Source organism: Lactuca sativa, chromosome 1 (assembly GCF_002870075.4).
Source record: "Lactuca sativa cultivar Salinas chromosome 1, Lsat_Salinas_v11, whole genome shotgun sequence".
Taxonomy (NCBI): domain Eukaryota; kingdom Viridiplantae; phylum Streptophyta; class Magnoliopsida; order Asterales; family Asteraceae; genus Lactuca; species Lactuca sativa.
Window position 1 is genome coordinate 151749420 of NC_056623.2, and position 21717 is coordinate 151771136.

At 34.4% G+C, this 21717-nt stretch overlaps 2 protein-coding genes across 5 annotated transcripts; both read left to right on the forward strand.

Annotated features, from left to right (window-relative positions):
• The first annotated feature begins 5139 nt into the window (after window positions 1-5139).
• On the forward strand, window positions 5140-14671 carry LOC111916077 (disease resistance protein RPV1). Of its 4 annotated transcripts, XR_006183161.2 has the most exons (10): window positions 5141-5358; window positions 6985-7588; window positions 8766-9891; window positions 9986-10309; window positions 10380-11267; window positions 11345-11942; window positions 12078-12143; window positions 12238-12289; window positions 13887-14228; window positions 14322-14671. XR_006183161.2 is itself a non-coding variant. In XM_042895398.2 (8 exons), the coding sequence occupies exons 2-7, from the start codon at window positions 7056-7058 to the stop codon at window positions 12140-12142; spliced, it is 3504 nt and encodes a 1167-aa protein (XP_042751332.1). In that variant the 5' UTR covers window positions 5140-5358; window positions 6985-7055; the 3' UTR covers window position 12143; window positions 12238-12426. The 4 variants fall into 4 exon arrangements, 2 of the variants coding, with proteins under 2 accessions (XP_042751332.1, XP_023767488.1); XR_002858380.3 differs by lacking the exons at window positions 13887-14228; window positions 14322-14671 and adding an exon at window positions 12367-12426; XM_042895398.2 differs by lacking the exons at window positions 13887-14228; window positions 14322-14671 and having other exon boundaries at window positions 5140-5358; window positions 11345-11912; window positions 12238-12426.
• Window positions 14672-20721: 6050 nt separating this feature from the next.
• On the forward strand, window positions 20722-21234 carry LOC111916509 (uncharacterized). Its single transcript, XM_023912177.1, has one exon. The coding sequence runs from the start codon at window positions 20722-20724 to the stop codon at window positions 21232-21234; it is 513 nt and encodes a 170-aa protein (XP_023767945.1).
• Window positions 21235-21717: the final 483 nt, after the last annotated feature.

A 21717-nucleotide genomic window follows, 5' to 3' on the forward strand; every position in this document is an offset into this window, starting at 1 on the left:
TCTAACATTGAAAGCACATTTGTTGAATTGACCAAATTGTTTTCACAAAACTGTTTTCACGACGTGGCAGTGCATCTATCATGACATGAACTTAGCTCAAATTAAAAATTTCGGATGACTAAACTAATTTTTGTGGTTATTAAGTTGGTAATTATCTATTTTGATTTCAACCAAAATTTGTTTTTTTTTGCTTATCTTATATGACTAGATAAAAACCATAAATATTCTGAGATAATCTTACGTAAGATAATGATTAGTTATGAGATTAATATTATCCTTATGGATCTAATAAAATTTTTAATTAAATGATTAATTAAAAGATAAATATTAAATCTATAATTGGTTTAAATGATTAATTAATTAGTTGATTAAATACTTAATCTTAAATGTTTAAATGATTAATCAATCGATTAATTTAGATAATTAATTTTTAAACCTTATATGCCGCTCAGGACTATAGAAACCAACAGATCCGGAGTCTGGAGTTCGAGTTGATTGTTACAGAAGACTACCTAGAAAGTGTAACAGCGAAGGTAGAAGACGGATATAGATGGTGGAGGGTTGAACTAACCGGGAGGGTAAACCGATCAAGCTGTGGTAACCTAACAGAAGGTTAGCGGTGGATGGGGTGGGGTGGCAATGAATGAAAGCGGAGGAAGGAAGAAAGAGAACAGAAGGTTTGGATAAGAAGCGGTGGAAGGAAGAAACTGGAAGGACCGATTAACCGACGGGTGTGGGGATAAAATAACCGGGAAACCGGAACAGTTCCCAACACGTATCAACAAATAATATGGATATTGACATAAGATGACCTTAGAGACGAATTTGAACAATCATATATAAACAGATGACCATTTATGCCAACCTCACAGGAAGTTTACTGTTCCTAAGAGGTGCACAACTTTAATATATATATATATATATATATATATATATATATATATATATATATATATATATATATATATATATATATAGGCTTATGTTATTTTGTCAAGTGGAAACACCATCGAGGCCCAAACTATACTTGGGAGAATAAGAACGAGATAAAAGCAAAATATCCTCATTTATTTTAATCGATGTAATTTCGGGGACGAAATCCTCAAAAGGAGGAGGTATTTGTAACATACACGTTTTGAAATCGTGTTTTGTAATGAATAAAATTGTGAAATACTATGTGAAATTGAGTGTTGAGTTCTAACAGAAGGTTTTTACTAGAAGTGAAGTAAAACTATATTTAGAATCACTCAGAAAATATTGGAAGTCTTATGAGATTCCAATTAAAAGCCAAATAGTGAAATTTAGCGAAAATATAAAATTTGAAATAAGTAAAATTTTATTATTAAAAGTTGTAAATAATCTCGTTAGAAACTTGTAGGCGAAAACCTCTTCGAAATCCGAGTTATAACGAAGAAGTTATGACCAACCGAAGATCCGCGACAAAACCGACACGACACCGAATGACATAAAAAGTGAGTTTTTGATAAACTACTTTTTAGCCTTAGTAATCTAAATGAAATTCGTAGTATTCGTTAAACCAAGAAATTCGATAAAAAGAACGCCAAAATCTGACTTCGTATGAGGAAGTTATGATTTTTCGAAGTTTCAGCTTAGCAGTAGACAACTAAAAACTCGAATTTTAGATCGTGTGATTTTTAGCCGACACAACCTAAACGAGAATTGAAGGTCTCGTCATTAGTAGTACAACGGTAAAAAGTCTGACGAAAACGGATGCCGGGTGAAGAAGTTATGAATTTTTAACGGATTTTTCTGTCCTGGTCTGTTAAAAATAATAATATTAAAAATAAAGTCAAAATTATCCAACGAAGTCTAAACAAAAGTTGTAAAGCATAATTTTAGCTACGCGTGCATATAAATAACGTCAAAAACGGAGCTCGTATGCGAAAGTTAAGGATTTTAGAAGTTTGGGTGCAATTTTCGAGAAATTCGCATGGATAAGGCGAGGCCATGTCACCTCGCACGAAGCAGGTGCGTCACCGAGGTTGTGGCCCAATCCGAGAAGCGACGTGTGTCCCAATCCAAAGCAGCCATGTACTGCACACGAGCCTCTGACACACCCTTCGCATTGGAGCCACGTCCGAGCCTCGCAGCGCCTTCGTGGCCTTCGTTCCTCCTGCCGCGTGTCCGAAGCTCGCATGAGCCACGCCTCTTCCTCCGGACCGAGCCTCGCAGGTGCAACGTGGACCCTTCTTAGCGACAAGGCCCGAACCCTCTCACCCTATATAAAGGGAGGCTGCGAGCCTTCCCGGGTAACTTTGAATTTTTGACACTTTTTCACCCTAATTCCATATATTTACTATTTTGACTTTCCCCGAAGCCCCGGTATCAATTTTAGCACCCAAAACACGTCCTGAAGCTCCCGAGAAGCCCGAAAATTTTATCTTTTCGGTTTTGAAATCCTACCTTCGCAGAGTCCGGTTTTCAATTAAGCTCCCGGTTTTCAACATAGAAAGTCATATTTAAAGCCGAAGTGCTGCCCAAATTACTATTTTGACCCCCAGTTAATTCTAGGTGAGTTCAATGTATAGGAACAATTGTATGTTATGTATTATATGTGCTATGTGCTTTTCAGTGTTATTATTCCGGGTTATTTTCCCGTGTTATTTTTATTCGCTATTTTTATAGCAAATGTAATACCTTTGACCATGTAATCAGTGAAAGGACTTAGATTCACATTGGTACTGGTATGTAGCCTCTGTCCATGTAGAGCATGTCTCCGTAAGAGAATGACTTCTATTCTATGGCATTAACAAACGGTTAGACATGATTATAAGCCTGAAATCTAACAAGATGTTAATCAGAAATTGTATGTCTACTATGCCATTTGGGCCAAAGTTTTACTGATGTATATCAAGTATGGAAATTGTTGTGTCTCATTGATTGTATATCTTTGAATCATGTCATCGCATGATATGAAAAGCTTAATACATGATTCTCATATGCCTTTGTTGTTCCTTGTTTCTCTTTGCTTCTGCCATATTGAAGTATATATATAACATAACGTTATATTGTATCTATTATTGAACTCACTAAGCATCACCGCTTAACCTATCAATATTTAACAATTGCAGGTGATAAGTAACCAGTATGATCTTATAATGTTGAAAGATTTAGAATAGTTTGTAATAGTACTTTTGTACTACAGTTTATGTTTGTATAAATTACAATATCCTGGGTAGTTATGTAATATATAACACTTTGTAATAGTCGGTTTGTATCCAGTAGTTTGTAATTTCTTTATCAATGTAATATATTGCTTTTATGAATATGCAAGTAGCATGTTTTGGAGTAATAATATTGTGAAGTATGAAAGTTTGGGTCTTTCAAAAATACGAAAGTTGGGGTCGTTCACATATTCTTACAGACTAAAAGTCTTATACATTTTAATATAGTTATAAATATTCTAAAAGAATATCAACAAAAATGAATGACATTCTTAAAAAATAACAACATTATGCTAAAATACTCTCGTTGTCCATGTTTTCTTCTCGAATTCTTGAATTCTGAAAGAATATTGCTGTTTTTAGATGTTGAATCCCGAAATTCTGAAAGAATATTGTTGTTTTTCTTCATTATTTGAGAATGAAGTATCATATATCTTTTTTTTCATAAGTTACCTCATCATTTCTGCATCATCCTAACATACATTAAATTCCAACAGAATATCTGAATCATGAATATTTGAAAGAAACACATGTTCATGCTTACATCACCACCAAAAATACACACCAACTTTTAGTTTTTGTTTTCTTCTTATTATCTACAAAACTCATAAGTTTTTAGTTTTTTTTTTATATAATTTTACTCAATTCAAATGGTTTAGAAAAACAAAACAATTAAAGCCAGTATATGCAAAACAAGATTCTAACATAAAATTGACTTTTATATTCAGAATCACTACAATAAAACATAGAAGAACAAGTATAAAAACAATTCCAAACCAATTACTGAATTAAACTTTTATAATCAAAGTATCTATTCAAAAGTCAAAGAGAAGAATTGATATTTCTCACTATCTGATTCTTTAAGAATGGGATAAACAATTAATGTATAAAAATTCCACTGCTTTAGAAATGATCGTGTGTCTCTACGGATTTAGATTGGGGAATTAATATTTCAAAAGTATATATTCAAAAGTCAAAGAGAAGAATTGATATTTCTCACCTCCTACTATTGTAATTCATACAGTTATCAATCATTAGTCTTAGTTGTCATTCTGTCTTCTCTCAGGCATAAACAGTATGTGTTATTTATATCCATTGTTTTAATAAAACCAAAACACAAATACAAATTAGAGTAGTATATGTCATCGTATATGCAATAACTAAGAACCAAAGATAGAAAATATAGATTAAAAAGAATCACATAAACATTAAATCAAACCTGTGGTCTTGTTGTTCAATAGTTGTCTTATGGTTCAGTATTGTCGGCTCAAAAACTCAAAATCAGATATGAAAAGAAAGACATAATCTTATTCTGACGACTTTAATTGAACATCTTTCAGGCATTCTATTTCAATCAATCTATTTTTTGCCACCATCTGTAAGCATGGAGGCATCAGGTGGATGGAAGGCGACGAATATGAAGATGAGGAAGAAGAGTAGTCGAATAGAGGATCTAGAAGTTGCTGTCATGATGGGGGATAAAAGGCCGACGGTGGTGCTCGGATGTATGAATCGATTTCTGGTGGAAATTAAGGTACAGAGGTATCAATGATTTGAGGAAGCCGTCGATGGTTAGGGATGTTGGCTTTGTAGGGTTAAACTAATTAAGGAGAGATTAATTGACTTAATTTTTACCATAATTAGATATAGTAAGTTTACCATTATACCTTTTTTTAATTTATTTAATGATTTATTATTCATGAATTCTCATTGGTGCATTTAGGCACATACTATTTGCTAGAAATATTTGAACCTAACTCTCTCTCTCTCTCTCTCTCTATATATATATATATATATATATATATATATATATATATATATATATTAATTAGGACCACTTTTGAAATTTTGTCTAAAAAATATATATATTAGACTAAAACAGCAATCTTTTAACAACCACAAGGACTATTTCTGTATTTTCTCTAGAAAATTTAACATCATTTTTGTAGAAGAAGAATTCAAAGAGGAAATATCGTGAAAGCCTCCTCTCAAGTCTCAATAGTTAAGGCAAAAGGAAAACCACACATTCTGTCTCAATTCCTTGCCGTCTCCCTTCCTTCCTCGTTGACTTGCCGTTTACCGGGGGGACTTTGCGCCGTTCACTCTGCAGTTTTCATTCGTCATCCGCTATTCTCACTGCTTCAGGTCTCGTTGTTATTCTGTAGCTAGGCAGGTAAATGTGAAAGCCCTTTCAGTTAGTTTCACATGTTAGACAGTTTTATCTTTTATTAACTATAAATCGCATATCTAATCATGTGTTTGTTCATAACATGGGATTGAAATTTCAATTAATTCTGTTACTTTTTTCAGTTTTGTATTTCAGTTAGGGTAGTGCAGAGTGCAACATGTACTTTCTTAATCCATCTACATCTTCCAACTCACAAAGACGATTCTCTACATATGATTCTTTTTGAACCTGAAGTCCTGAACAGTAACCTAAACGTGTTGAACTTGCCGACTTGTTGAAGCCAGATATTAAGAAGTATCGGTTGTTGTGGAGTGCTTTTAGGTGTTATATTCCATGAATAACAAATTAGGATTATATGCCGTTTATTTACAAATTGATAATGGATTTCTTTGTAAATCTAAGGATTAATATATAAAAGATCTTATACTTTGGGTTATTCGGATTAAACCTTTACTTTATTTTTTTCCTTTAAAAAGACCTTGCATTTTCCATATTTTCCGAATAATCTTCTGCTTAGTTTAAGGGTTAATTTTTCCATTTTTTTCTTAAAAGAACTTGCATTTTTCTGGAACCCAGATTAAACCTTAACTTTATCGTGTCAAATGGGAAGGTTGTTTCCGAAAAGAAGGAAAACTCTGAGGGTTTTTCTGTAAAAATTTGTAAAACCGGAAGATTACTTACCAGTAAACCAAATCAGAAAAAATGAAAAATAAAAAAAATAAACAAGGTCATTTTTAGGAAAAAAAAATAATGTTGAGGTTTAATCCGGAAAAAACCCAAATTATAGGGTCTTTGATGATATTAACCTTATATTGAACACCTATAATGTCGGGCAAAGCCCTCTTTGTAACATAATTAGCCCTCTTTGACATGCTCATTGTTGCAGAAGGGAAAACTCGGCCTAGCTGAACACTCATTGTTCTAGTTCTGCTTTTAGTTTTCTTGCATGGAGCAGGGATTATATCTACTTTTAAATGCAATAACTCTTGGACACTTTCTCAACTGCGATAACTCTTGGATTATATCAATCCCTTTGATAGTATTTTCATGTGGATGTTGTGATTAAAAGTAAGGTTTGGTTAACTTGAAGTCATGTTCGAGGGGCATTACAAAGCAAAGTCGTCACATTGTTACTTGCATGTAGATAAATCAAACTTCTATCATTTGGATAGATAAATCAAATTTAACAAGATTGTTCTTGCCAATATAGGGGGATCTACAAACAACCATTTCAAGAAACTTATATATTCTTGCGTTTGGATCTTTTAATTGTTTGTTCTTATCTAGTGAAATTTGGAAATTGCCAATACGTTTTTGCAATTCCCTTCCTAGGATGTAATAGTGCATCTTGTAGTTGTTTCTAGAATGGTATTTGGTGTTGATTTGTTTGAGGATTGTTTAACTTAACTTTAGATGGAAATTATTTAGACAATATTAGGGATGTCTGTGGTGGATTAATCAGATTAAAGTATTACTGTCAGGTGCATATGTATTGTTTTTTAGTCGTTTACAAAATTTATTTTAATGATTATAAGGTATTATTGTTGAGGTTATATTCTTTGATGAGATTTAAGTTACATAAGGTATTAAAATTTTTTATTTTTTGTACAGACATAATTGAGGAAATCCTGGGATACAAAAGCTTCAGAATACAAGCTTCAAACCAACGGTCATAGATCATAATGGTTGTTCTCTCTGAACTTTGTGAAGGATCTTCATCTTCTTCATCAACTCAAGCTCATAGATATGACGTATTTTTAAGTTTCAGAGGTGTTGACACTCGTCATGGTTTCACTAATCACCTTTACAATGCACTCATGCATGCCAATATTAGTACCTTCTTTGATGATGAAGAGATTGAAACAGGGGAAGATTTGAAACCAGAATTGGAATATGCCATTAAATCATCTAGGGCTTCTGTTATCGTGTTGTCCAAAAATTATGCTACTTCCACATGGTGTCTTGATGAACTGGTGTTGATCCTTGAGCAACGTATGAAATCCAATCATATTGTCATCCCCATCTTTTATCATGTTGAGCCCACCAATGTCAGGAAGCAACAAAGTAGCTTCGGAGATGCAATGGCTAAGCATAAACAGAAGATGGAGGTAGAGACAAATTCAACTAAAAGAAATCAATGGGTTCAAAAGATAGAGCTTTGGAATAAAGCGCTTAGAGAAGTTGCTGACTTAAAAGGGAAGGATGCAAACGGCAGGTAACCACTTTCTTAACCATATTTCCATACTCCTTTAATATTTTTTAATTAGCATATTAAAATTCAATATCATCTTTTCCGTATGCATTTCAATACGTCACTTCGTATACATCATACGCATATTTTTTGATGCATTAAAACTGGACAAAGATATGCTTTAAATTGAATCTAGTTTTTGCAATTATGTGATATCACAAATTAATTTGTATAGGCTGGTTAAACCATCCTGGTAATTTTAACACATTTGCTATGCATTTATTATTTTATCACAAATTAGTTCATGTAGGTAAATCATTTTAATGATTTTATATGCTTTCAATTAATAAACCAACTATTGAACAGTTGTAACGCATGTAATATTTTTGTATATCTTTCTACCTTGAAATTATATCATCTTTTATTATCATATTTTAATGCTTTTACTTGTAAGTATTAAAGGTTAACTTATAACTGTTCACTGACATTTTCTCCAGATTTATGCAAAACCACATTGGGATTTAATTACTATGGTTTTTGTAGTAACACAATGAACTTTGGTGGTCCATCATTAGTGCCTCTGGTTTTATTATAGAATATAATTATCACCTTGCACATTAGATGATTACATGACCTTGCACATTAGATTATTATATGGTTAAAAAAGTGCAAATATGATAATAATTAGAGTAAATTACACGAATGGTCCCTATGGTTTAGGGTAATTTGCATGCTTGATCCCTAACTTATTTTTTTAACGCGGAAAGTCCCTATTGTTTGTTTTTGTTACGCGTTTGGTCCCTGTCTTACCTAAAAAGACTATTATTTAAATAGGGAAAAATGGTGGGGTAAGTAAGGTAAGGTAATGGGTGGGGTTGGGGGGTGTGCTTATTTAAATAAAATAAAAAATCAAGGGCAAAATAGTCTTTTTAGGTAAGACAGGGACCAAACGCATAACAAAAACAAACATTAGGGACCTTCCGAGTTGAAAAAATAAGTTAGGGACCAAACACGCAAATTACCCTAAACCATAGGGACCATTTGTGTAATTTACTCTAATAATTATGATCTAAAAAATTTAATTATTTAATGGCTTAATATTATATAATTTTGATTTGGATCATTGGAAAAATTAAATATCCACTATGACATGTTTATTGTTTTGATTATCTTTGTTGTTCTTACTAAAATCAAATTCCAGGCAAGAGGTGGAGTTAATTGATGAAATTGTGAAGGACATCTTCCGTAGATTATGTGTATCGTCCAGGTTTCCACTACCACAACTTATTGGGATGGAAAACTCCATTGAACTTGTCACTTCGTGGTTGAAAGATGCAACATCCCATACGACAGATATACTCACTATTTTGGGTATGGGTGGGATCGGGAAGACGTCTTTAGCGAAATATGTCTATGTGCTACATTCTCATGAATTTGACAACAGCAGCTTCATTGCAGATATCAATAGGCGATGTTATACAAAATATAATGGGATGATTGATGTACAAAAACAACTCTACAATGACATCTCCAAACCAAGTTCAGTTCAAGTTCATGATGTTTCTGTATACACCTCAATGATTGAGAATGCATTAGCCCGTAAAAAGGTGTTTCTAGTTCTTGATGATATTGGTAGTATCGATCAGCTAGATGCGTTACTTGGAAGCAAAGGTTTTCACCCAGGAAGCAAAATTCTAATAACAACAAAGGATGCATGGTTGACACAGAGTAGTTTACCATTCAAAACGAACATTAAACCCAACTATACAGAGCACAAGCTTAGAGGCTTATCTACTATTGAAGCACGAAAACTTTTGTGTTTTCATGCATTCATGTGCAACAAGCCCAAGGCAGGTTATGAAGAGGTGTCAGAAAAACTTGTGAAGTATTGTGACGGACATCCAATGGCTCTTAAAGTTTTGGGTAGGTCTCTACATAATCGAGATGTAACTTATTGGGAGGGGTACATAGACACGCTAAAGAAAGAAAATAATTCCCCTATAAATAATGTCTTGAGAATGAGCTTTGACTCTTTGTCATCAGAAAATGACAAGGACTTGTTTAAGCATATTTCTTGTTTTTTTGTTGGAATGGATAAAAATGATACTCTAACAATATTAGAGGCGTGCGATATAGAAACAAAAACTGGAATCACGAATCTTATCGACAAATGCCTTCTTAATATCGGATGGTATAATGAATTGACGATGCATCAGTTGGTTCAAGAGATGGGAAGATTTGTGGTACGTGAAGAATCACTTAGCTGTCCATGGGAACGAAGTCGATTATGGGGTCATGAGTCATTTAGAGTGTTAAATCAAGAAATGGTAAGGGACCTATGTGTACTTGGTTAAAGGAGTTTATATTTCTACATACATGTCTTAACATTTTAAAATATTTTTTCATCCCCTTTCTTCTTAGGGTACGAAAAATGTTCTAGGCCTCACCCTTGACATGAAAATTCTTGAGAACAAGAGGATACGTGGATCACTTGAGTTGAAAACGGATGCATTAAGTATGATGGATAGGCTAATGCTACTACAACTTAATTATGTGCAGACCAATGGCTCCTACGAGAAATTTCCAAAAGAATTAAGATGGTTGTGTATGCATGGGTTCCCTTGGAAGTCTATACCCTCAGACTTACCAATGGAGAATGTAGTTGCTCTTGACATGTCACATAGCAATATTGAATCATTTGGGATTTTTTATAGCTATCCACAACGACTTCATAAGCGACTCAAGGTAACTTATCATCACTCTTTTATGTTGAGTTGGTAAAATTCACTACTATTCTAATTTATCTCAATTTCAGAAATTGATTGGATCATGCTCGGATGATAAAAGGTTGCTTGGATCGTTGAAGATTCTTAATTTAAGTTTCTGTGAACAACTTCGCAGGCTTGGTGGCTTTGATCACCTCCCTAAACTAGAGAAATTAATACTTAATTGTTGCACCAGTTTGCTTGAGGTTTGTGAATCAATTGAGGAATGTGTTGAACTTGTCCATGCTGATCTAAGCTACTGCAACAAGCTTGGTAAACTTCCAAGAATCATAGGCATGTTAAAAAAGGTTAATACATTATTGCTAGAGGGATGTGCTCTTGGTGAATCTCGAATCAAGGTTAACAATATTGGCATAAACTCAATAACATCTTCCTCTACCATTGTGGGGGCTATGCCAAGTTATTCAAAGTTCTTTGCAATTTCATTACCAAGATACTTAGTAAGCCTGTCACTTGAGAATAATAATTTGTCCACTGAATCTTTTCCGGTGGACTTTAGTTGCCTAACCATGTTAAAGGAGTTACATCTAGATGAAAATCCTATTGTTTCCCTGCCCTTTTGTGTGAGAAGCCTTCCTAGGCTTCAGATACTTGGCATGTCAAATTGTAATATGCTGACAACAATAGAGAATCCTCCACCTACATTAAAGTATTTAAGTCTATATTTTGGCTCTAGTTGTAATCGTTTGCTACGAAAAGTTGTATTTGATCCACAAATGTCCCCACTCATGTTCATATTCGGCTCCGAGATGTTTTCAACTTCGTCGTTTGAATTTGAAGGCATTGTCAAAATCCAACCAGTGGCAGATGTTGAGGAAAAGGTATTACATTGTTTGGGCTGGACTAACCTAGACTTCCTTATTGGAATGTGCGTTGGAGCTTATCTTGATGATAGAAGAGAGGAATCTGAAATCCAGGTTCGCTGTAGTTAACTATATGCGTTTGTGTGAATATGTATGTACGTATAATTAATGAAGGTGGTTGTATTTGGCAGATGTATTATGAATTTGGAATATTCAGCACAATTTATTGGAGTAAAGAGATGCCGAATTGGATTACAGATAGAAGCATGGGGTCATCGATATCATTTACCATCCCATCATCACCAAACAATCTCACAGGATTAAATTGCTGCTGTATGGTGACATCTCCATTTACCGAGGATGTTCATCTTGAGGTGCCATTGATGAAAATTACTAATATAACAAAGAATCTCACCTGGATATACCAACATTATGTTGGCAGTGTACTTGATGTCGGTGGAAAGAGTTTGATGTTGTTAAGCCATTGGATGTTTGGGATGAATGAGATGGAATGTGGTGATCACGTTACTATTACTGTTACCATTAGGGAGAATCCAGATGTTATTGGTAATGCAGTTGCTAAGGAGTGTGGGGTGAGTTTTGTTTATGATAATGAAAGTAAGGATGAAGAAGAAGATGCATTGGGTTATTACAAGTCATGGAATCACATCATTGGTGGAGATCTCACTGCATTTCAAACGACAACAGGAGAATACATCTTAAGCAAATGGCGAATTCTAGCTCCATACATGGATCTAGGTATGTGTGGAGATGGAACCCTCTTTAAAGGTAGGTATCGTTTTTATGTATTACGGTTTATCTAGAGCTGATAGTAAATAAAAGGATAAAGTTTTGATGATAAATAATTCTTGTTTTGATTTTTTGCAATCAGTTACAAATCTTTAATCTATTCTTTTTCAATAGATGAGCAAGTGCACTTTAGAGCTCTCTCTCAAAGGAAGTCTAACATACTGGAGGATGGCCCTTAAGGTACTTTTTCCCTTCGTATCAAAATAAGAACTAACAAATTAAATGTGACAAGCTTATTTCGAATATGTTTTCACATGAATAAATATGTTGCCAGGTGGCAGTGAAGGCTACGCTTTGTGACTCCAAAGACGTTACCCTTTGTGTTGGTATAATAATTTACTTCCTTGAAAATAAATTAATAAATGAACAAGTAACATATTGTAAATTCTGCATGTTGTAATAGGAATCACCTACTGAGCAAAATTCTTGGGTGCATGATAACGAGGATATCCAACTTCCATTAGAGGCCTCTTGAATTTATTTAAAGGATATTCATCTACTTACAAACATACACCTATATAAATCTTTTGACATAAAATCTTGACATTCACTTGTTCTGCAAAAAGAATGTAAGAATTTTTATTCAATCTCTCCTGCATCTCCCTGTAAATGAATTAAGCTAACAATAATTTTAAGGCTAATTAATAAAAAAGAGAAGAAAGAATACGGTTGTAATAAGAAATAAGTTGGAAGTAAAATATTGTAATGAGAAATGAAACTACAATGCTATAATAATTTTTGTTTTTTGGAATTTAAGTGGTCTAACTATGAATTGAATAACATGTATACAAGTGTTTTGTAGTTCCAAATCAGTAACTTACTTCAAGATGTTTTGTTTTGGGTTTATAAAACCTTCTTCTTCTCCACCTGATCTTGGTTGTTTGCACTACTACCTCCTCCATATGTAATTTCCTAACATAAGAACAAAGTCAATTATTAGTTACATAGTTTGAAAGTCTTATGGTATAGGTAACTCAAATTCTTAATTACTTATATGCCCCTACTCTTGGTTTACTTGTTTTTTTTTATGAGTATTGACTTATTGTGACTCAAACTCCAGACTAGAAACAAGCAACAGACTAAAAAATTAATATGACAAAAAAAAAAAACTAAGTTTGTGGTTAAGATTTTTTGATATTCCATGGTTAATTATGTGAAAGAAACCCCATTCTTTGCGGGCTAAAGAGGATGAAGGAATTATATATAGATTTTGATATATCAAAAACAGGAAGTTCTATTGAAGTAACCCAGGCATGATTGAAACTTGAAAGCTGTTTTAAAGAAAGGGTTAGATTGCACTAAGATTATAAATTAGTTTTTAGGAAACAAACTTTATATTTTATATTACTAACCATGAGCAATTTTAATATTCAATTATTCAAAAGTACCTATTCTTCAGTTAGAATGCTATGCCTCTAGTTATAAAACAAAGTCAATGAAGATTTTGTTTTATTGGATTTCATGAATAAAACAAAGCCAGTGAAGATGATTATGGGAACGGGAAAGCAAAAACATGTATAATCAAGGTGTGAATTAGCATTTTTAGCAATCACTTCTTTCATAAACAACCAAATGTAAATAAAACTTTGCCAAACAAACAATTCAATAAGGTTGACATAGAAAAAACCAAAGAATACTACAATTAGTGAAAGTTTTTTTTTTTTTTTTTCAACTTTCACAAGTAAATTGGTTGTTTAAAACTAAGGATCGAATTGCTGATTACTATATAACCATAGATAACGAAAGCTAACAGTATAAACAATAATAAATCAAAACCCTAGTAAATTAAGATCAAAGGAAACTACAAGAACCAAGATATTAAATTGATATCATTGATCTAGAATAACTGCTTTAATCATAAAATTTTACATCGATTATCAAAATTCCGAAGAAATTGAACTTAAACAACACTCGTGTAATCAGGTCTGTTACATGGCAGACATTCGCATCAACACAACAATTAATCAACGAATTAATCAATTACACCCAAAAAGCCGATCGTACCTGTAAACAATGTGAAAAAAGGGGGGAGGTGGAAGCGGCCGGAGGCCGGAGGAGGAGGCTGCGTCGGTGTCGTCGACCGGAGACCAGAGGCGGAGCTGTGTCGGAAGAAGCGGTGTGGAGTCAAAGACTTTGTGTTGTTGATGAGTCATGTTGCGTTCGTCTTGTGAAAAGTAACCACGTATCAACAGAAAAGGGAACGCGGTCAAAATCGGAACATTCGATTCAATTTTGACTTTTGGGTCAAAAGAATGAATAAGAATTGTAATTTTTTTTATGAACACGTTACTTCAAAATAATTGCTTTTTCATATTATTGTCTATAATTGTTTTCTTGTGTGTTTTGTAATTCATGTAGGTTGTTGCTTTTAACAAGCCAGTTAGGAATTGAAGAGCTTGGAAGAATTCCTCAAGTTTGACCGGGAATATAACCAGGTTTACTTACAACATTCTAATTATTTTTTTCTTTCAAGAACTTTGGATTATTGGAGTATTAATTAATCTCTTGTCCCCTCAACCACTAGTGTCTTACAAATACCGTAAGAATTACCTCTATGCAGATGTCCAAATCAGTATTGCACGGTTGACGTCGCAATGGGTATGCAATCTATTAATGAAGCGTATTAGAAAATGGATAGCTCTGTACTTGATTTCAAATTGAGCCGTATTAGATCTAGGTTTTAACTATATTAGATTTCAAGCTAATAACATTCGTAAATCCCCATATTCTATTCCCATTCTTACCGTATTAGCCGTATTATATGCCCGTATTAGATTAACATTAGCTAGTTATAATACGGATTTTTATTACAACCGCATTATATGTGGTGTACTACATTAGCTATTTTCCAGTATGGCATGCACATATGTGATTGCATGAGAGTTGGTGTTGAACGTTAACACTCCCTCTCAACACCTGCTTCAATCATCCCCATATGAGTGAATAAGTCCACAATTTTCTTGCTTGGCAGTCCTTTACTAAATTAGTCTGCAACTTGGTATGAGGTGTCACAACTAGCATTCTAGCTAGGAAATTTTGTACTCTTGTAAACATCACATACTGGAAACTCATAACCCTAGTTCATGATTATGCTTGAAGTTCTTCCTATCGAAACAAAATTCAAACCTAGATTCACCAAGTAAAGTTGAAAACCCTAAAAATCTCAGTTTAAGCCCAATATGAACTAGAGTTTTCTTATTGGGCCTAATGGGCCAATAAGCCTCCAATTTGACTACGTTGGGCTTAGAACCTTCAAATGGACCATAATTGGACCCACTCTCATGAGACTTAACCTTTTGGGCCTTATAAGCCTAAAATGGACTAGTTTATCTTTAATGGACCTTTTTGGGCGATAACAAATCCAGTTAGCTTTAATGGACTCAAATCCATTCCTTATTGCTAAATTGGGCCGTGAACACCCCTAGAAGCCCAATGGGCCGAAAAATAGTTATTTAGCCTCATAATTTGGAGCAAGACTTAGAAGAGGCCTAAGATGATTTCTTTCCTCTTCCTTAGCCCGTTTCAGCCCATCAACAAAAAAATGAAAAATGAATTGGATTGAAGAGAGTTGACTAAGAGATGCCACCTCAATAAAATCCATTATGTATCCATGCAATAATTCCCATACATCAATGCAAGTCACCTCACATCTCTCTTTCTCCCTCTCTTTTTCTTCCTCTCGGCCGAGGCTACCCACACACACACATCACCATTGTAAATTACTTCAAACTCTCTCTAGAACAACTTCATCCTTCCTCTAAATTTTCGAGGACCATAAGGGCTTCAAGAAGAATCTCATTCAAAAATCATTTCCAACTACATACTAGTGGTAAGATCTTGCAAACATGTTTTCCTTTTACACTTAATCACTCATCTTACAACCTTAAATTCTTGATCACACTCCATAGAACTCTTCAAATTCGAGATCTCTTCAAGGAGCTTGCTAGGACCAAATTTTCTTCATTTCTTTCTTCAAAACCGTGAGCAACAACCCCAAGGTGAGTTCATACCCCTTTATTTTCGGTTTTTATATGATTTATGGGGGAGAATGCAAGTAAAGTGTGTTGATCTATGTGTATTTGTATGTTATGTGTGATTTCATGTGTTTATGTGGTGAATATATGCTAAAAAGGAAGAATATTCGAGATCTATAGTAAAAGAAGGATAAATATGGGTTCTAGAATGTACTACACTCAACAAGTTAAGAAAACTACCATATAAGGTTCATAATAAACATGTTACAACATAAAACTCATTATTGGGCTATTTTTGTCAATTAAGCAAAAGTTGGGAAAAAGGTTGTCATTTACGGTTTTTACAAGGTCCAAGAGGTCAAAACAGTTAAAATATAAGTATTTATGAACATTATGCTTTTCCAAGGACTAAAAATGAAAAATGTAGCCTATTGGGCTAAAATTTTGGGCTTTTCGGCCCATAGGCCCAAATTTGCGACAGATATGGTTTTTAAGGGGCTGAAATGGTAAATTTCCTAAAAACAGTGGGTAGAAAAGTAAATAAATCCATTTCAAGGGCTAAAAATGTTTTGTTATCAAAGAAAAAGGACTAAAAATTTTAAGTTTTTGGATTTTGGGTCAAATTTGTAAAAATTGCGAAAAGTTTGGATTATAAGCGCAAACCTTTTACTAAAGGGGCTGCAACTGCCAAAATTAAATTTTGGGCTGAAAACATGATTTTAATTAAGTATTTGGGCAAAAAATGTCTAGAAAGATAGTTCAAGGACTTAATATGTCATTTCTCACAAAGAGGGACTAAAATTGTCATTTATATCAAAAGAAGGGGCTAAATCGGTCAACCAATATTTCTGGGTCAATTATGTTAACATTAAAATAATTGAGTCGATGTATACAAGATTTTTTTATAACCTATGAATTTAAGTGGAAACATATATATATATATATATATATATATATATATATATATATATATATATATATATATATATATATATATATAGAGAGAGAGAGAGAGAGAGAGAGAGAGAGAGGTAGGTTAAAATGTTTTTCACATCTATTGTGTGCTAGATTGCACAAATAGAAATTTAGTATTAATTATATGTATATTAAATGCTATCCATACTTATAACTCATTTTTATGGAAACTAATTAAATTCGTCATTAATGTCAACAATAATATTCTTTCAGAATAAATTCATATATAGAAGAATGAGAGTGTATTGTAGCAGAATGAGAGTGTATTCTAGTAGAATACACTCTCGTTCTTCATATTCCATACAACTTTATTGTATTTTAAGTGATTGAGTCTTGAAACAAAGTACGAACTCATATATAAAAACCTAGATGCAAATTCATTATGAAAGAATGTTATTGCTGGCATTAACGACGGATTTAATTAGTTTTCATAAAAAGAGAATTATAATTATGGATATCATTTAATACACATATAATTATGGAAATCATTTAATATCTATAATTATTTAATTTACTAAATTTCTATTGTTGCATTCTAGCACATAATAAATGTAAAAAACAAAATAACCTATATATATATATATATATATATATATATATATATATATATATATATATATATATATATATATATATATATATATATTCTTTATAAATCTATATCGTTATAAAACGATTGGCGAATATTACGACATTCCGATTAAACAAACCTTACGACACTAATACTATACAAAATGATATGTGCATAATTAGTTAATTATTAGTATACATTTTTATTCATTTTTAACTAATTATGTGAATAATATGGACAAAAGGTACTTAATATTGTTTAAATTTTGTTTTCAGTCCAAAAGATATGCTTGGGAGTGAAAGGGAGCAAGGGAAAGCAATTAAAGACCAAAGAATGAAGATTGAGGAACAAAAGTCCATCTACTCGGCGAGTACACGCGCCTACTCGGTGAGTCCAACTGAATATTCCAAAAGATAGCCACGACTCTTGATCTAAGACGGATAACAACGAGTCTACTCGGCGAGTTGGGTGTTCTACTCGCCGAGTACCCCCTGTTTTGAGATATCTATAAAAATCGAACCTTTATCCGAGGGGAACATACTTTTGGCGATTTTGGAAGATCCTTCTGCGATTAAGAGCACTGGAAGACGCTGAGGAATTCTAATCTCCAACCTTTTGAAGAATTGAAGCAACTAGGTTAATCATTCCACTTAAGCTTTAGGATTTGATGATGTCTAATCTAGTTGAACTTGTTTTTGTGTGTGATTTTACTGCAACTATGAACTAATTTCGTTTTTGTTTCTGTTTGAGGAATACCAAGGAACTCCTATGGTTTAATTCTTAGTTTTGATTAATTGTTTATTGGTGATCTATTAAATTAAGTTTGTTAAAGACCCTTATGCATTAATCATGATTATTTTCTGTTAATTGGAAGACAATTAAGCTGCATGAACATCTCTTAGTTGTTAACCTCATATGTCTATGTGAACACCAATTCATATGCTTAGGAATAATGATTATGAAACTAAGATTAATAAGACAATAATTAGATTAATGTGTGAGCTTGTTTGAGAAACCATCAAACAAGAGGTTAATTGATTTACTAAATTGATTCACCACTACAAATCTTATTTAATCCAAATCATTAATCTACGGAATTAATTAGTTTAAACATTTGATCACCGCTTAAATTAATTAATTGTCTAAGGGCTAAGAGTAATGAACATTAACCTAACCACTTTAATTGGTAGCCAATAACAATTAATCTATCATAAATACAAATAACCATAGGAGTGAATTGGTTGAACCTGAACAAAAACATCTTTATCAAATTTGGTGAATTAGTTGTTTGTTTTAGTCATTTAGTTAATTAAGTGTTGCCTAAGTTTCTAGACTTGCAAAACTAGAAGAAAAACCTTTTACTTTCATTAGTTGTTTTAGTTAAAATTAGTTGTTAGTTTAATTTTCCGTTCCCTGAGTTCGACACCTTACTTACTAAACTATACCACTAAAAGACAGGTTCACTGCCTTTGTGTGCTAAATATATTAATAAAAGTAGGGAATAAAACAAGTGCATTTTACACACATCAAGTTTTTGGCGCCGCTGCCGGGGAACAGTTCTAAATAATTAATCTAATACCTAATTTTTTCGATCCTTTGTGTGAGTTTACTTGCATAAAGTTACTTTATTATAGTTTAGTAGTCAGTAATTAGGTCTTAGCATCTATTTTAGTTTTTAATATTTAGTTATAATTTTTTCAAAAACACAATGGTACTCGCCGAGTGCAGTCGCATCTACTCGGCGAGTACAAACGTAATCAGCAGTAAATTTTTGATTATTTTTAGTACGATTTTTTTGTTCTTTTTACGCTTTTATTGTGTTTATTTCAGGACTTTCATGACCAGAGGATCAAACACCCCGCTGGTACCCCCATTTGAAGATCCCGAAACTGCATTGAAAAGAAGCAAGGGAAAGGACGTGGAGAGTTCAAGTACACCAAAGAGATCAACCTTGTCCAATTTAAAGACTGTTTTTGGGAAAAAGAAGATCAGCAAATCAGGAGCATCCAACGCTTCCTTAGTAATCGACGAACCGGCTAAGGAGGATATCGAGTACGAGACCGAGGAAGAAGAGGACCCGACATATGAGCACGAAACCGAGTCCGAGGAAGAGTTAGCTGTCACAATGGCTAACATTGATGAAATCCCCATGGGAGAATGGAAGAAGAGGATGCGAGACGACACTGGCCCGGGACTTGTGCAATCCGCAATTCCCGCGACTGCTACCTTCGAGCTAAAGGGTCATATCCTAGCTTTAATAAAGGAAATACCTTTTTATGGAAAAGACCATGAAGATGCCTACAAACATTTGGATGAAGTCAATGATGTAGCTGATTACTTCAATGTTCCAAATGTGCCCCGCGAGACTCAGCTACTTCGTATGCTTCCGGTGACATTCAAAGGTGCTGCAAAACACTGGCTCAAGTCACTTCCCCCCGGATCAGTCACCACTTGGGCCAAGATGAAAGAAGAATTCATTGATCACTTTTGCCCACCTTCCAAGATAGCCAAGTTGAAGAAGGCCATTGCTAACTTTGAACAACAAGCTGGAGAGTCGCTATTCGGGTGGGTTGTGAAAACTGCAATGGGCCTCACCTCACTAGAGACTGTGATTTAGATGAAAATGGCAACAAGAAGGTGCAAGCGTGTTACTCAAGTGGAGACCGATATGATGAAGACTGGCGCAAACAAAAGAAAGATTGGCTCCCTTATGAAGAGTACAAGAAAGCCAAGGAAGAAAGGTTTAGGCAAAAAGGGAGAGGGTTCTACCAAAAGGAGGAGCCGGTGCAAGAAAGGAAGCCAAGCTTGGAAGAAATGCTCACAAAATTTGTAGCTGCTTCAGAAAAAAAGACATAGTGACCATGATGCTGCAATTCAAGAAACAAGGACTATGCTAAGGAACCAGCAAGCATCTATTCACAATATAGAGACACAGCTTGGGCAACTTGCTCAACAAATCAACCAAAGGTCACCGGACGAACTTCCTAGCAAAACTGAAAATAACCCACGAGGCGCGCAAATAAACATTGTCACAACAAGAAGTGGGAAGATAATCACTCCCCTGTCACCTATTTAAACTGAGTCATCCAAGAAATCACAGAAGGAGGAGGCAGAAAAGCAAGCAGAAAACCAAGAAACACGCTCTGACAGTCCTACTCGCCGAGTACCACGTATGGACTCGGCGAGTACATCACGAAATCCCACTACACAGATTCCTAAAAAACTTTACCAGCCTCCCATGCCATACCCAACCCGAGCTAAGAAAGAGAAGCAGGAAGAGGAGTATCAGAATTTTCTAGATCACATCAAGACTCCTCAAATCAACATACCATTCACTGAAGCCGTCATGCAAATGCCCAAATATGCAAAGTTCCGTAAGGAACTTCTCACCAATAGAAAGAAGATGGAAGAAGTGCAGAAGGTGGTACTCAATGAAAACTGCTCAGCTGCTATGCTAAATAAGCTACCAAAGAAGAAAGGCGACCCGGGGAGCTTGACCTTACCCAACCAATTTGGCAACTTGACCATCATTCCTGCCTTAGCCGATTCGGGAGCAAGTGTGAATCTAATGCCATATTCGTTCTTCAAGAAGTTGGATCTCTCGGAACCAAGGCCAATTCGCATGGCAATACACTTGGCAAACAAAACAGTCACCTTTCCAAGAGGCATATGCGAAGACATACTAGTCAAGGTGGACAAATTCGTCTTTCCCGCTGATTTTATTATTCTAGACATGGAGGCGGATCCATAAGTGCCAATCATCCTTGGAAGACCCTTCCTCAACACAGCAAGTGCCATAGTAGACATGAGGGACTCAAAGCTCACCTTGAGGGTAGGAGAAGATTCAGTCACATTCGGAGTGGACCAAGCCATGAAGTATTCAAGGAATAGTGACGACACGACATTCTCAATCGATATGTTAGATGAATTACCGGAGGAAGGCATAGCTGAAGATTCCATCAAGTTCACAGTTGAGGATGAAGAATTTGATCCAGAAAAAGACTTGGTGGAAATTGAAAGACTGCTAGAGGAAGCCGACTACGAAGAATTGGTAAAGAGCACAAACAGTTCTACTCGCCGAGTAGGACCGATATACTCGCCGAGTACCTCTGAAGAAAAGGCATAAGTCGTCAATACAGCCACAAACTCGCCGAGTACCCTACCTGGACTCGGCGAGTCCAACAGACAGCCAAAAAACGGAGCTTAAAACTTTACCAGATCATTTGGAGTATGC

Excerpts from the sequence above, each read along its gene's own strand:
- LOC111916509 (XM_023912177.1), top strand. The coding sequence starts at position 20,722 with ATGCCATACCCAACCCGAGCTAAGAAAGAGAAGCAGGAAGAGGAGTAT.
- LOC111916077 (XM_023911720.3), top strand. The coding sequence starts at position 7,056 with ATGGTTGTTCTCTCTGAACTTTGTGAAGGATCTTCATCTTCTTCATCA. Across the intron at positions 10,310-10,379 it reads GACTTCATAAGCGACTCAAG|AAATTGATTGGATCATGCTC; the intron begins GTAACTTATCAT and ends TCTCAATTTCAG. Across the intron at positions 11,268-11,344 it reads GAGAGGAATCTGAAATCCAG|ATGTATTATGAATTTGGAAT; the intron begins GTTCGCTGTAGT and ends TGTATTTGGCAG.